The following is a 17319-nucleotide window of genomic DNA, read 5'->3' on the forward strand; positions in this document are numbered from 1 at the left end:
TTTAATCTCTATCGTTGTTCTAATAACTTTTCTTTTCGTTTTGCTGCTATAACTATCCTTCTTCGGCCCCATGGTGGCTTATTTAATAATAATTTATTAAAAAAAAAACAACAAAACACAAAGAAAATCAAGAAAAGGTACTGCAAATTTGAGGAGATGTCTGCACTGAGCTGAGGCCACGGCATAACTAATGCTCTCCCACCTACATCTCATCCCACGGAGCACGTGGCCGGTTTGCCTGTTCAGGAACCGAGATTCTGTTCGGAAACCGGTGTGTTTTTTGTTCAGAAAATATGTTCAGGAACCGATTTGTTCGACGACCGAGGTTCCACTTTATTGGCAGAACTTTAAGGCTCTTTAAAGATATTGACTAAGAAAGCTGAAATACCTTGGAGACATTGAAAGGATGACTTCTCAAAACAGTAATAAAAGGTAAAGTTCCTAAAAAAAGAGGAAGGGGTAGCTTTTCAATGAAATGGATAGATGGATGGCATGTCTGGAGTGATGGAGCTTCAGAGAGTTGGCATCTCCAGAAAGGCATAAGACAAGATCACCTGGCAAGGACTGGTGTAGAAATTACCAAGAAAACAAGTGACCATATAGCATCTGATGAAGTCCAATGGATGAAGGAATCTCACTTGTCTTCTTTGTTTCAGTAACACTTATTACAATGATCTGATACTTATCCAATTCTTTTCCATTGGTGCCAATCATGAACTCTGCTGATTTTGAGTTTGAGTGTTCAAGTAGCTGGTTTTGTTGTTTGATCTGGTTTCCTGTCCAAAGCTTTGCTGATGCTAGCACTCTAATCGTCCTACTCCTTTGACAAAGCCATGCAGTTCCCAGACATCCCTTACATCAAGATCATCTGCAACCAGTGCCTTAAACATTAATCTGTATACTATACTTCAGTAGGGCAAGGATAACCTAGTTACCTCCAATGCCACCAAAATGCAGACCGGCCTTTTTCCCTCGCTAAAGGGACACCAGCTCACCTTTCCTCCTCAGTAATAAACACATCACTAGACAGGATGATCCCCCCCCGCCTTGGGTTGACATTTGCCTCCGACTTGGCACAAACACATCATATCAGTAGCTTCCTCAGCTTTTAAAAAAACTATTTCTTTTCTGCTCAAGAAGCTATTTTACACCCACCAAGCTACAAACCTATATAAATCCCAAATCCATCCATCCATCCTTAAAATACTATACACACACATTTGGAGTGATGCACGTAAAACCTCATTAAAAATTCTTGATGCTCTCCAGAGGAGAGCAATTCAGCTCACAGATGATCCTTTCATCACAGACTCGCTTCAACCTCTACCTCACAGATGCAATGTTTCAGCTCTGTCTCTTCTACAGGTACTTCCATTGTCACTACTCCAGTGAACCGGCAAACATCATTCCTCCACTTGCTGTTAGGCCAGTTAAAACAAGAGCAGCTGCTGCCCCAACATACCTTTACTTTACAGTACAACTGCAAACTCATTGAACCAGCTTCTCCTCTTTCTTATTTATTTCATCCACCTGCCATATGAAACAGCCTTCCTCATAATGTGTTTTGCAACAATTCCAGCCAACAGCTTTTTAAGAAGAATGTCAATAGATTTCTTCTTTCTCAATCCTCACTGTACAAACACACAGCACTAATGTGCTATAGGTTCTTACACCTCTCACGTGTGGGATAAGCATATATATAAAAAAGCCTGCATGAAGTTCTATCATCATTGTACCATCATTAAGCATCCAGGTAGATACCCATGTATAGAGTGCACCATGAAAGGGGACATTAAGTCATGACAAGGATTGAACACTAGGTTAGAATACTCAGTCAGTTCTCTGCATTCCTTAAAAGGCTATGTGGATCTCTCCTCCCAGTTATTCAGTTTCAACTGTAGGTTGGAGATGGAAATGAGCATTGTTGCAGCTGGAACTAAGATTATGTACATTTGTGAAGTGAATATGAAATTTTTGTGATGTTTGCCTTCATATGTAATCTATATCTCTTTTACTTGACTTTTCATGATTATTTATGATATTTGACTAGAAATTATATTCTTGTTTTAATCCTTTACCCAAGAGTAAGCAAACCACTTTGTAATCCAGTGATATCACAACTTTCTACTTCATTATTGTTATTTTAAGACAAGCTTAAATTAGGAGGGTCATGTAATTATTATTATTACAGGCAACTCCAAGGCATCCTTCGACTCATGGAGGGAGGCCCTAAACATGTCAAGAACTACCCAAAATTTGCACAGTATTTATCATACTTTGCTTTAAACTCATTCATAGTCAAAGCACCCACAACAGACTCTAGCAACCTATTCCACTCATTCACTACTCATCAAGCAAAACACCTTGTTAACTATACTCTTACTCAGTTTCAATGGATGGACCCTGGTTCTCCCACCACACACCTGTTCTGTAAAATTTCCTCTGATTTAATATGTAAAAATCCTCCCTCAGTAATTTGTATGTCTCAATCATATCCTTTTTCTGCCTATCAACCAGTTTCTATAATCCACAAATCTTCAACCTGTTCTTGTAAGGTTCATTCCATAGACCTGCTAAAATCTTTGTAACCTGCCTATGGTTCTTTTTCACCTCCTCCTCATCACCAAGAAACCTGGTGCCCAGATCTGCATGCAGTAGTAATCAAGATGAGGCCTTATCAAAGCTCGATAAAGAGGAACAATAACCTGCTTGTCACAATATTTTTCAGTAACCAAGTTACTTTAGCTGCTTTTGCTATGTGCTCCCTGAACTAACTCCCTATCCACTAACACTCCCTCTCTCTCTGGCTTTGTCAATTTCCTGGAGTTCAGTTCCACCAATGTGGTATACACCTGGTAATCTTTTCACTCCAAAATGCATAACCTTACACATGGCCACATTAAACTGACATCCACTTTCCTTTGCCAAGTCTGCCAATCTATCCAAATCATCCTGCAAAACTTTGACATTATCTGTATTAACTGTTACTCTACCCAACATTGCATCATCAGCAAATAACTGAACAGATCCTTACCTATGTTAATAATGAAAAAATTAAACAGCAGAGGTCAAGAACAGAACCCTGTGGCACGCCACTAGTCACAGGCCTTCTTTTGGACTCTACTCCTGAATAAACTACTCTCTGATATCTCTCCATTAACCACCCTCCTATCCATCTCATAGGCCCTATACCCATCCTCATGTGCTGCAGTTTACTTATTAGAATTTCACGTGGTATCCTGTCAAAGGGGTTTGCAAAACCCAGCAGCATCACTATAAACCCATTACCTTTATCCAACTCAGCTGTCACTGTATTATAAAAGTGAGCAAGTTACTGAGGCATGACTTACTCTTCACAAAACCATGCTACCCACCCCCCATACAGTATCCCATTTCCATCTATCCATTTCTGTATTTTGCTCTTGACCAACTTCTCCAATACTTTGATAACTCCAGATGTGCTGATCGGTCGGTAATTTCCTATATCAGTCTTGGAGCCTCCTTTATGCAATGGAACTATTTACGCCTCTTTCCACCCTCTCGAGACTAACCTAGAGCTGAGACTTAGATTAAATAATATGGTCAAGGACACTGACAATTCCCTCGCCACTTCATGTAAAACTCAAGCTTGTATATCATCATACAGAGCTGTATTCACATTAAGGTTCTGCAATATGCTATACACCTTCATTTGATTTTCCTCAGTTCCCATATAAGCCTTTGGCTCTCATTCCTGCAATATCACCACCTTGCAGAGTATTCACGTACTAATTCTACTATTTGACTGATTTAGTTACCTCCCTACTATCGACATTCTTTAAAATCATTCTTCCATATACATTCTTTCTTTTACTTGCAGCATATCGAAAGAACTATTTGGGATTCTCATTAGCCTGCATTGCTAAGTTCCTTTCATAATCTGCTTTTGCCTTTCTAACTACACTAGTCACCCATCTGGCTTGTACCTTGTACTGTTCGTGTGCTTGCTGGTCACCTCTCTCCTTAAATTCCCTCCACAATTGTTTCTTTTTTTGCAGCTCCAGCTTGATGATGATATTCATCCATTTAACTCCCACTTGATTTACTCTCCTGACTCTAGGTGCAGTCTACCACCATTACCTCCCTCAAACACACCTTTACCACTTCCCATGCATTATCAATATCCAGCCCTTGCAGTTTTACATGCCATGGCACCAATCCAACCATCTCCTAAGCTGGTCATAGTTACCAGCCCTGTAATTCTATATATACCTCATCTTAACTGAAAATTCCCGGGGCAGAGCTGACTACTACCGGGTGCGTCCCCAGGTGGCAGATCGGGGAACAGCCTTCAGATATGGAGGCTAGCTGCGATATAAGCAGAGCAACCTGGCGAATAAGCAGCCGTGGACCAACAGCGACTGAGCTATCAGGGCATGGGGGAGCAGAAGTGGCAACTCTGTTTCACTTAAAACCTCACAAAGCCCAATGACAACTCGGTGACATGGCGAGTAGTGCCGCCATTAAATAAGTACCTGCTGGGGTCACTGCCCCTGACATTGGGAAGCAGCATTGTCAGTACTGACACAAGGTTGAAGCCAAAGGATGACGGAAAAGCTTGTGATCAGAGATTTGCAGATGGCAATATGATTATATTGTGTACGTCTGTAATACTGCAGAGCAGAAAGCAAACGGAGAAACTACTGCTCTACCTTATCTCCAGAACAACCACCATGGCGAGCAAACCCTTGCAATTGGCCCCGAGTTCCTGGCATCCCTTAAATGGGACAGGGGTGCGAAGAATCTCCGGGCTCAAAATGGTGTCCACTTTTAAAATTGCAACTTGGAATGTCAGAACTCTGTATGAAGCTGGCAAATTAAGAAATGCCACAAGAGAAATGAAGAGGCTGGGCATCCGGATTTTGGGAATTTGCGAGACAAGATGGCCAGGATCTGGAAAGTGTCAACAAGATAATACGACAATGTATTACTCTGGGAATGATGAGAACAAACATCGACATGGTGTAGCTGTAATAGTAGATGAAGAAATCAATAAATCAGTAATAAATTGGATTCCATTTTCTGAAAGGATAATGCTGTTACAACTTAAGGGAAACCCTGTTAACATAAATATCATCCAAGCTTATGCACCCACATCTGACAAAAGTGAAGAAGATGTTGAAGAGTTTTATGAACACCTAAAAGAGATTAAAAACTTAACAAAGAAACATGATATAAACATAGTGATGGGTGACTTCAATGCAAACGTGGGAAGAGGGGGTGATGGAGAAATTGTTGGCGAACATGGCTTAGGCACCAGAAATGACAGAGGAGATCACCTAGTCCAGTTCTGTCAGGAAGAAGATCTAACAATAGCAAATACTTGGTTTAAACTTCCACCCAGAAGACTGTACACTTGGAAATCGCCTCAAGATAACCAACATAACATTGTCAGAAATCAAATTGATTATATACTGATAAATAAAAGATTCCACAGTAGTATAAAGAGTGCAAAGACTTATCCTGGAGCAGATATCTCATCAGACCACAATCCCATAGTTGCAGAAGTACATCTTAGATTAAAATCAGCTAAAAAATCACAAAAGAAGAAAAAGAAAATTGATGTAGAAAAACTGAAAGACCCGAACATAAATAAAAGTGCCAAGACACAGCTTAACCTGCGATTACAACAGATTAACATACAAGAAAATAAAAGTGTGGAATCTCTTTGGAATAGCTTAAAGAATGCCATCGTAACAACAAGTATTGAAGAAGTAGGTTATGTGAATAATATAAAACGACAGGAATGGATGACAGATGAGATTCTTTCTCTTATTGATACAAGAAGAATGTACAAAAACAAAGACCTTGCCAGGTATACAGAAACACATCATCAAGAAAAAAATAAAAGAAGCCAAGGAAAATTGGATGAAAAATTTATGTACTGAAATTGAACTGCTTCAGAAGAAACATGATAATTTCAATCTGTATAAGAAAATCAACGAAATTTCTGGAAAACTGAGGAAAAAGCAAATAGTGTCTCTAAGAGACGAAAATGGAAAAATAGTTCTAGAAGAGAATAAAGCACAGATTTGGATAAAATATGTAACAGAACTTTTCAATGATACTAGACAGAAGCCTATAAACATAAAAGATAACATTCAAGGACCAGCAATCATGAAATGCGAAATAGAGAATGCTATACGAACAAGTAAAACAGGAAAAGCCAGTGGACCAGATGGTGTGCAAACAGAATTTTTAAAATTAATAGAACCAGATAACATCAAACTTCTTGAAAAACTATTTAATAAAATATATGAAAGTGATGAATTTCCATCAGATTGGCTCAAATCTACATTTATCACTGTCCCAAAGAAACCCAAAGCTAATTCCTGTGGTGACTTCCGACTTATTAGTCTAATGAGCCAAACATTAAAAATATTTTTGAAAGTAATTCAGAATCGTATTTATAGAAAAAGTGAAGAAACTCTAAGTGAAACACAATTCGGCTTTCGGAATGATTTTGGTACTAGAGAGGCCCTTTTCTGTACCCAAATATTGATACAAAAATGCATAGAAAAACAGAAATCTGTCTTTATGTGTTTCATAGATTTTGAAAAAGCATTCGACAAAGTCAGACACACTAACCTAATAGAAGTCCTTCAACATATAAGGCTAGACAAACAAGACATAAGACTAATAACAAATCTGTATTGGAATCAGTCAGCTACCGTTCAATTAGACAACATTACCACCAGTGATATTAATATCAAAAGAGGAGTGAGACAAGGATGTGTGCTCTCACCACTCCTGTTCAACATATATGCAGAGGTAATCTTCAAAAAAGCATTGGAAGAATGTTCAGAGGGAATCACAATAAATGGAAAGATTGTTAACAACCTTCGATATGCGGATGACACCGTGCTAATTGCAGATAATATTATGGATCTCCAAAAACTCATTGACAGAGTATACATAGAAAGCCAAAGAATGGGAATAAATATAAACATCAACAAGACAAAATACATGATCATCAGCAAACATCCAGCCTCATCAATGAAACTGACACTCAATGGGAAAAAAATTGATCAAGTGTCAAGATATAAATATCTTGGTTGCTGGCTTAATGAACGGTGGGATCCAGAAATAGATATAAAGACAAGGATTGAAGTTGCACGGCAGTCCTTCATGAAAATGAGAACACTATTCTGCAATAAAGACCTAAACATGGAAGTCAGATGCCGAATGCTGAAATGCTACGTGTGGTCTATTCTGCTCTATGGAGTTGAAACATGGACATTGAAGGCGAAAACCATCAAGAAAATCGAAGCCTTTGAGATGTGGCTATACAGAAGAATGCTAAAGATATCATGGTTAGAAAAAATTACCAATGAAGATGTCTTAAAATCCATTGGCAAAGCTAAACATCTTGTACAAATAATCAAGAAACGAAAAACATCATATCTTGGCCACATCATGAGAAATAGCAAATACCAACTTCTACAAACTATTTTGATAGGAAGAATTGGTGGCAAAGGAACTAGAGGAAGAAAAAGAATATCATGGTTTGACAACATCAAGACGTGGACAGGAAAAAGCAGTGCACAACTGCTCAGATTAGCACAAGAGCGCAGTTTGTTCGCCAAGATGGTCGCTGACCTTCGATAGAAGAAAGCACAATAATAAGAAGAACTGAAAATTCCACACATTTGGTCACCTCCCAAGTCACGACCATATGATCACTCTCACAGTGGTGGCAATGTGGTCATATTCATTATAGACCAATTCTCAGATGCAATTACTAGATCTAGCACTCACGAATCCCTAGTATATTCCACTACATGCTGTCTCAGGTAATCCCTTGGTAACTGCATAAAATCCATTTCCTTCCTCCCCATATGGCCTCTCCTTCCAATTTATGTTCCCATATTTGAAATCCCCATAATAATTATCTCTCCTCCAATCATTGAGTCTATTTGTCAATGCATACTATCTCCATCATCTTTTCCATCCCCTAGTCTATAGCAGCATCCAACTGTATATTTTGTTCTGCTGGCCTCAATCTCACACCAGATAGCCTCAAGTGCTATTTTCACTGGCCTGCAGTTGAACTTCTACTCTCTTTGGTTGCAGTTTGCCAGCTTTCATCAATACCCCCCCCCCCAATTCTTTCTCTCAATCCTCCTTGAACACACTATACCCTTCACATTTTATCCCTATTACTGATATAGTGAGCAATAAAATATCCTAGATGGCTATGCACAAAAAGAATTTCACCCAGCTTCTCTGCAAATCATTGCCTCAGCAGTATCGTTTCTCCAGAAATCATTAGACTCCCCTGCAGACACACAGTGCAAAATAACAGCAGCAAGATTATCCACAAGGTGACCTGAAGACTTCCTCAATTGCTACCATTAGTCTATGAATTATCCATTTAAAAGTTGTACCCTTGAAAAAGAAATGCAACATCTCTCCATACAACTGATGTCACTGAAGATATTACTCATATTGAATGTGGGAAGAAAGGAGACAAAAGTAAACCAGATCTTTACTTTAATGATAATAATTTTAAAGTAGTCATAGCTTTGGCTTTTTTATCCCACCAACAAGCAAAGCAGTGATTTTACATCAGCAATAAAACTCATCTACCACTAGTTGCCTACTACCACAGATGCCTGGTAGTTTTTCTTTAACACCTTGACCTCTTCCTACATTTGTTCATGCTTAGATGGTTTAGTTTAATGCCTGTTGATTGGGGATACAACCATGGCTATTAAGAGGACTACAATGTGAAGGTGTTGGCAGAGATTTGGCTGATGCAGACTCAAACTTTGTCAAAGTTCAGTGTCAAAGATTTCTGGGGTTTAGCCCAAAGGAGCGTAATCATATTTTGAGAAGAATCTTTAGAAACATTTTAGGCCAATAATTCAAACTGCTTGTTAATATTAATCTGTTAGAGCTAGTTAATTTGCATAATTTAGAATTAAATAATGTTCAGAATTATACAGATTATGGTACCAGCATATTCTGCTACACAATTAGGTTGCACCGTAAACAGCATCTGAAATGTCCGATTGTTGATGCTTTGTTAGTGATCATATCACACAACCAGAAAACTCTCAGAAGTGATCACTGGTAAAGAAAAGAGATTATTCATATATCTAAATGCACTGAAATTCCAGGTTTTGCAACCCTGATTGGCCAAACACAGTATTTCTTCTTTCTTACTAACAGGATACAAGTTATAAGCCCACTGTAGCATGAAATACTACAGCACTGTAGCATATATATTCAGATGATGGCCTTTTTTTCATGAAATGTTAAATTTGTTACCTGCTTACTGAAGATATTAAGTGGCTTGAAAAACTATGATCTCTAGAAGAAAGTTACATCTCATATAACTTTCAACTCACTCCCTCATTATCAAATATACCAAAGGTTTACAATCCTTTATGAGTGAGAGTCACATAAAAAAAAGCAATAATTTAATTATCATGATACATAAAAAAAAAAGTTAAAATTTTCCTGAATGCACTTTGGGAGGGGGGGGGGGGGAAACACACCTGTTAGATTTTTATACTTAGTTTTAATCCTTATCCCAAGGAAGCAAAACAATGTTTTGCTTCCTTGGGATAAGGGTGTGCTTTGCATTACAGGATACATACTAAGGCAAGTGATATGAAGTCATTAGCCTCTATATACTTAGATGTGAATATATTTCACATTCAAAACATTATTTTGCTGCCTCGGAATAGGGATTAAAACCAAGTATAAAATTTCTTGTCATCTTTAACGTATAATAAACCCAAGGTAAAAAAAATTTCCATATCCGTGGTTAGCGTATCCGCTCTCTGCAGGTTCGAATCCTGCCGTTGGCCTGGATGTTTGTGAATTGTGTGTGGAAATGCTAGTGGTGGTCGGCGGTAGATGGCATTGGTGTAGTTGCAGTCAGCTGGTGAATTGATTTGTGGACACACAGAGTTGTAGAGCAGGTGCCCTCCCTCGATGAGTCTTTGGACTCCCTGAAGGTGTCAAATAACAATAATAATAAATTCTGCCAAAAATGAATGCATTTCATTGTTTGCTAACATATTTTCCTATTTAAAAAAAAGAAAAATACAATTAAGAAAACAGATACAATCAGGATTAATGAAAAATTGGCACAATTCAATAAATTTTATTAGATATCCCAAATGTCATCAAAATACATCCCGAGTGAGTGGTATTGTTAGATGATAGATAGTTGATTAATTTCATCTACCTGTAAGAAACCACCACCTGGTGGTTTCTTACACTGTACTGCAAAGTGCCAGATTATCTGCTCACTCTTGCCCAGGATATTATAGTTTCCACTCTTTCATGAATGGAATTATCAAAAAATGAATAAAATAATTGATATTTGAAAAATTACTTATATTTACAAATACCTCTCAAAGAGACTTTACAACTACATTCTGAAATATTCCCACAAGATATAATAAAACTGTGTGAATTGTGATGCATTCTGGAAACTTCGTTTGTCAAAACAAATTCTATAACTAAGTAGAAGGAACTGCCATGGGAAATCCACTCTCCCCTACTTTGGCCAACCTTTATTTAGAGCAATCAGAAGACATCCTTTTTTCATCTATACATCCTCAATACCTCAACCTTCATTTTGGGTTAGATATACAGATGACATTTTTGCAGTTTGGCATTACAACATAGATACCTTACCAATGTTTATGGTTACTTTATAAATACTTTACATCCTTGTATCAAATTCACTATGGAAATTGAAAGAAACAGCAAATTATCATTTTTAGACATTCCACTCATCTGCTCACCATCAGTTTACAGAAAAACCCCACTTTCATTGGATGTTACATTCTTAAACAATCTGAACATCATCCTGCTCAAAAGACAATAAGTGTTTAATTCAGTGAGCTAAGACTAATTCTTCAACTCTCAACTATCAAACAATATATGAAATTAAATGGCTTCTCCAAAAGGACTACACAACATCTGTTTGACTCCTACAAACCTAACCTAAACAACAAAGAATCAATATGTCAGATTCCAATCCCATACATCTCTGGCATTTCAGAACTGATTTCAAGAATTCGGAAGAAATATGATTTAGTAAGGACTTATATTCTTATCAACAACCTCTCAACATATTTCCCCTTTTCTGAAGATAAACCTTCACCTATGCCTCTTCCAGGTGTATACTAAATTTCACATGACTACCATCTTTCCTATTTCAGACAAACTGGAAGCTCAATAGAAGAAAAATAATAATAACACAAGAACATCAATCATGTATTTTCCACAAAAAATCCGGTAAGTCTGGAGTAACTCAACACGGAATAGAGGCAGACCACAACATTCATTGGTTTGAAACATGCGTTCTACACAGATGTCAGTACAAATTTGAAAGCTTATTTAAGGTAAGTGCTTCAATGCCTAACTTGAATCAGAATGACTGCCTATCATTATCAAAAATATGGGAATGTTTGATTCGAATAAGACATCATCCCCCCCCCAATTACTATTAAGACCAAGAAGACATAAGGTCATAAGAAACCAACTAGATACTACATCTGATGATCTCTTGAATATGATGCAATTTAATGTACACTGTTATGATTAACCTTTTCTTCAGTGAAAGCTTAACGCTGATGGCAATTTAACATCACACAGCTCGTCCTATTTTGAATAAATCAACTGTTTCCATTCGACCTTGTAATAACTTATTTTTTAAGCCAGTGACGATGGCCTGTTAATTTCAGACTGAAATGCATGGCAGTATATTTAATATTTAATAAATAATTTTATCTTGTGTTTTCGTGTATAGATTGTATACTGATTATGCCTTAAACATATACATAATTCAATAAATGCACTGGCAGCACTGAATGGACGGTGAGTAAAAGCAGAACCTGGGCACATCGTATGTAACTCCTATATATTTCTGACTTATACTATTTAATCCTACAAAAGACGATAAATAACAATAAAATAAGCCTCTAACACGTGAAAGATACTGCCAAACCTACAAAAGTATAGCAATCAACTTTTAATTTGTCAAAACAAAAAAAAAAAAAAAAAACAGCATTCCAAAAATCTACACAAAGCAAGATCTGGGGTTCATAATAAGCGGCACTAATTCGTTCTGCTCCAAATAAAATAAAGCAATATAAATAAATCCAATATGATTAGCAGTAGTTATGCTGTTTTATAAGCTTGTATTTTATAATAACATGAATAATGCGAATATTAATAATCATAAAACATACTACAAAATTGTGTACACACTTTCTGCATAACTTGACATGCAAGTCTTAGGCTTTTCTGCACTGACCCAATACTTATATATATATATGCCAATATTAAAAATTATTGTGCATACCAGTTTTAATCACAATAATGCTAAAAACATCAGTCTTGTCCGCCGCAACCAAGACGAAATCTTTAAACGCGATACCTAATAAGCACTCCATTAGAATATATTACTTGAAAATAATACAGAAATGAAACTAAGCAACACTATTTTGAAACGCTGAATCACGTAGCGACAAATACTTATGTTGTCGGTAACTCACCTTCCCTACGTTAGTAAACATTTTCCCATTGATAAAATTAAATCCCTCTATTCCCCTTCATCCGGCTGGTTACTGGGCAAGAACTGTAAACTAATTAACTATTATTTAATTATCATTATTCATTTCGTCCTGCTGCTGCTATTATTATTATTATTATTATTATTATTATTATTAATATTATTATTATTGTGTGACACCTCCAGGGAGTCCAAAGACTCATCGAGGGAGTGTGCCAACAGCATCGAACGACTGATCCTTCCACTACTAACTACTAACCGGGCTCAAACTTGCTTAACGTTTTGCGAGCCATTAGTAGCAGAGGCTCTACCAATCGACCAACTTTTGCAGGCTTACAGACTTCGTAGCCTGCAAATTACATATAAAATTTGATTTTATTCTTTAGAAGTTACAGTATAAAATAATGCTTAGCTTCGTAGCACAGAAGCTTTTTGCAGACTTATTCTGAAATACATTAAAATAATTCATTAAAGTGTTTGATGATGGATGGCAGTAACTTTCTATCTCAGGTGTCATTTTAACCAGAGTTTCAAGTATGATTGCGAGAAATATAGCCGACTAACTACTTTACAAGAAATGTCATTCATAAACGATCAGTTAAGAAAATTATTATTATTATTATTATTATTATTATTATTATTATTATTATTATTATTATTATTATTATTATTATTATTATTATTATTCGTGACATCTCCAAGGAGTCTGAAGACTCATTGCCGGAGGACACCTATAGTATTTTAATGCAACTCTCCCTCTCCACCACTACACCGGACATCTACTATCATCAACATCACAGCCATCTACTGCCCACGACCACAGCTAGTTTTTTTTTTTTTTGTCTGTAAGTTGCGTGTGTTCTAAAGGGCCAATTTGTCTATATGCGGGATGAAAATTCCGAGTTTCCGGGAGGAAAAACCCTGCTACCTCCGTATGAGATCGGTTAACTCACCTTCAATTGAAAACAGTAAATGATAAACTCTCAAGAAATTTGGCATCCTATAGACAGTTTTATTGAAAAACCTCGCCAGAGGTAAGCTTGACATGAGAATTCCACCTGAACAAGTACGTTCCTTTTTATCTCTTTTCCAAAAATAAATAAAATTATTATTATTATTATTCCTTCAGGCAACAAGTGCCTAAAGGAATTATCGTCCGACGGAAGTCATATAACCTCAAGAAAATGCCTTAGGAATCTTCTCTTTACATGTTCCGGACTTTCAGAAACAACATGGCAACGTCAATCCAATACCAAACCAGAGAAATGGAAATGACTAGAAACGCCGCCACCCACTAAGCAACTGATTACGCCGGAGGCATAATCAGTTGCTTAACGGGTGAGTCTTATAATTTGAGTTCCGTAAATTTATTACAAGAAAAAGGTTTAGAGAATATAAAAGCCAGTTTAGAAAACATTGTACAAGAACTCTTTGATAGACAGAATAAACAAATAACAGAAAAAATTAGCGAATATGAAGAGTTTGTTAAATTTAATAATTCAAAACTCGAAGAAGTCTTACAAACGGTAAAAGACATTAAAACCAGCATTAACGCATTAACTGACAGGCAACACAAATTGATAAAAGACACATCGGAACTCCGTCAAGAATTTAATTCCCTAAAACTACAATACCAAGTTTTAAACCAACAACAACATAAAGAAGACCTTGTCATAGACGGTCTTCCAGAAACTGAATCCACAGAAAATCTCAGAGACGCAGTTTTAAAGTTAGGCAATGCAATTGACATCCACCTACAGCATAATGATATTCAGACCATAAATCTGATTCCCAGGAAGAACAAGGAACAAGGCTTGCCATGACCCACAACAGTTATAATCCGTCTGACAAGCAAGGCTACAAGAGACAATCTCATAAAAGGCAGCAGACTGAAAAAACCAGTAGTCAAGGATTTAAATGCATCCCAAGACAACACGCCAATCTTTCCATCCGGTAAATTTAACACCTTTCAATGAGAATCTTTTGAACCAAGCAAGGAAAGAAAAAATAGAAAAAATAGTATCAATTTTTGTGGATCAAAAACGGCAAAATATTCTTCAGAAAGTCACAGACTTCAAAGTCTATACAAACAAAAAGCTCGAAAGATATAGACAGGTTGCCAGAGTGAAAAAATACTCCAGCGTAGTTCAAAAAGAAGATCTCAACACAATAAAAATGAATGTGAACCATCAGATTGATGTAATTACACCAGATTATATCAGTAATTATATTTTCGAATCGCTTGAAGAATGGAAACAACACACAGTACAAGCGAGAGGTCTCTCAATCTTGCATATTAACATCAGAAGCATCTGAAAACATTGGTTATTGTTACAGGCTTATCTGAGGAATTACACTGATATTATTGATATAATGATACTAACAGAAGTATCCATAACTAAAGACGAAGCGACTGCTTTCAAAATTCCAGGCTTTCATTAACATAGATCATGCCGCCAAACAACAAGGGGGGGGGGGGAATATTAATATTTATCACACATAAATTAATAGCCAAAGAAACGGCTTATCAGTTTGAGCATGCTGCAACACTTTGCCTCGAATTCACTAATACCACCAGTAGACAGCATACATAATACTAAATGTTATTTACAGGCCACCAAACCAAAACATGACAGAATTCTTGAAAGAACTCAATTGCTGACTTTCACGCCAAGAAATATGCTCAACCGAACACCTAATGATAATTGGCGACATAAACATAAATATTGCAAACGAAAACCAGAACAACACTGTACAATACCTAGACACACTATCTATGTATAATCTAATACCAACAATAACATCATGTACTAGAGAAGTAATAGTCGGAAATACTATCACTGCCTCCTGTCTAGATCATATAAACGTCCGAGCACCACCAAACAGCACTGCATCAGTCATAAAGTGCAAAGTAGCAGGCCATTACTTCACCGCTCTAAACCTGCACACAAAGACAACATCCATGCAATGCCCTACAGAAGAAGAGCGACAGAAGACGATCATAGACGAAGAAATAATCAACCACGAAATAAGAAAAACAGACTGGGAACACCTGGCATCAGATTTAGTATTTTAGAAAACAACATTAAACTAACACTGGAGGAAATATAAAAAGAAAGGCAGAATTCGGTCAAAAACATCACCAAATTCTTGGATAACACGAAACTTAATCCTAGAAATACTCAGAAAGGACGCTTTATGAAAAGAATTACAGCGAAATCCAAATAACACAGCTTTAAAAACTGAATATAAGATAACAAGGAATCGCCTTACATCACAAATCAGAAATGCAAAAAGAAGCTACTACAGAGACAAACTAACCTCTGAACAAAACAACATGAAACAAACCTGGCATCTGATTAATGAGATGCTAGATTTTGTTCCCAACACCACCGGCTCCGAAACCATAAAACACAGCTTCATGAAATACGCAAAACCTATCCAACAACTAGCAAATGACTTTAACCAATACTTTGCAGACTCCATCCAAGAACTACACAGAAATATTCCCCCAATCACAAAACGAGATCCTCCACAGACCACAATCAAAACAGACATTATGGTTCCCAACCATAAAAGAAGCAGAACTTCTCTCTGCAATAAATCAAATCAAACCAAACAAAGGCCCAGGAATAGATGGTATCAGACCTAAAGATATAAAGCAACATGCAACTAGTTTAAGTCCTATCCTACTAAAACTAATAAATAAAATATTTAAAACAGGACAGATACCAAGTATGCTAAAGACCACCATAATCACACCCATATACAAACAAGGAAAAAGAAATTTAATCAGCACTTACAGACCCATAGTAACATTACCAATTATCAATCAAATTATGGAGCGGATCATACTGAAGAAACTCACAGCATACACAGAGATCTTTCATATTATTCCCAATACACAATATGGTTTTCAGAAAAATAAGGGAACAACATCTCTCTTGGAAGACTTTACAGACGTAATTAATACCACCTTAGACAAAAACAAAATTGCCATGGTAGTCTTTATAGATCTATCTAAAGCATTCGATACACTTACACATCAAACCTTGTTAGAAAAGCTGAGGCATGTTGGAATAGACGGGCCTCTTCACAGGTCGTTTACAAACTACCTCCAAAATAGAAAGCATATCACACGTATCGGATCAAACCGAAGCAGAGAGCTACCAGTAACCTGTGGAGTGCCACAGGGAGCTGTACTCTCCCCAACTCTATTCAACATTTACACGCACGATATTAATCAGTTACCACTCAAAGGTAAGATATTCCAATACGCAGACGATACAGCAATAATATCCATCCAGAATAACGCAAGAATAGCCCAAACAAAAATGCAACATGATATAAATCTGATCATAGACTGGCTCACGAAAAACTCCATACACCTAAACTCAGAAAAGAGAAAATTAATGATATTCAGAAATCCACTGACTCGACCAGTTGATAACAAATATATAACCATCCAACATCCACTTTCCAACATACAAAACACACAGAACAGCAAAACCACTACAATCACTCAGGTTGAAACAATACAATACCTTAGAATTTATTTCGATGCAGATATGAACTGGAATAGCCACATAAACCGTCTACCTAACAAATTCCGAACAATAACTGGCAAACTCTACAGGTTAATAGACATAGTTATCATACCCCTAAAAACACTAATATTCAAAGCGCTATGCCAAAATATACTAAGATACGCTATAACAACGTATGCTTTCTGTGCACCC

At 36.9% G+C, this 17319-nt stretch overlaps 1 protein-coding gene across 1 annotated transcript in view; it reads right to left on the reverse strand.

Annotated features, from left to right (window-relative positions):
* LOC150108802 (proteasome subunit beta type-2-like) overlaps positions 1 to 12524 on the reverse strand; it is a 121730-nt gene extending 109206 nt beyond the window's left edge. Inside the window, exon 1 of the mRNA XM_090403329.1 lies at positions 12371 to 12524. Coding sequence (XP_090259455.1) covers positions 12371 to 12461 — 91 coding nt within the window. The 5' untranslated portion in view covers positions 12462 to 12524. The remainder of the gene's footprint in view (positions 1 to 12370) is intronic.
* Between the last annotated feature and the right edge of the window lie 4795 nt (positions 12525 to 17319).

This window comes from Typopeltis vanoorti, chromosome 2 (assembly GCF_054136105.1).
Source record: "Typopeltis vanoorti isolate ZY-2024b chromosome 2, IOZ_Tvanoo_1.0, whole genome shotgun sequence".
NCBI lineage: Eukaryota > Metazoa > Arthropoda > Arachnida > Uropygi > Thelyphonidae > Typopeltis > Typopeltis vanoorti.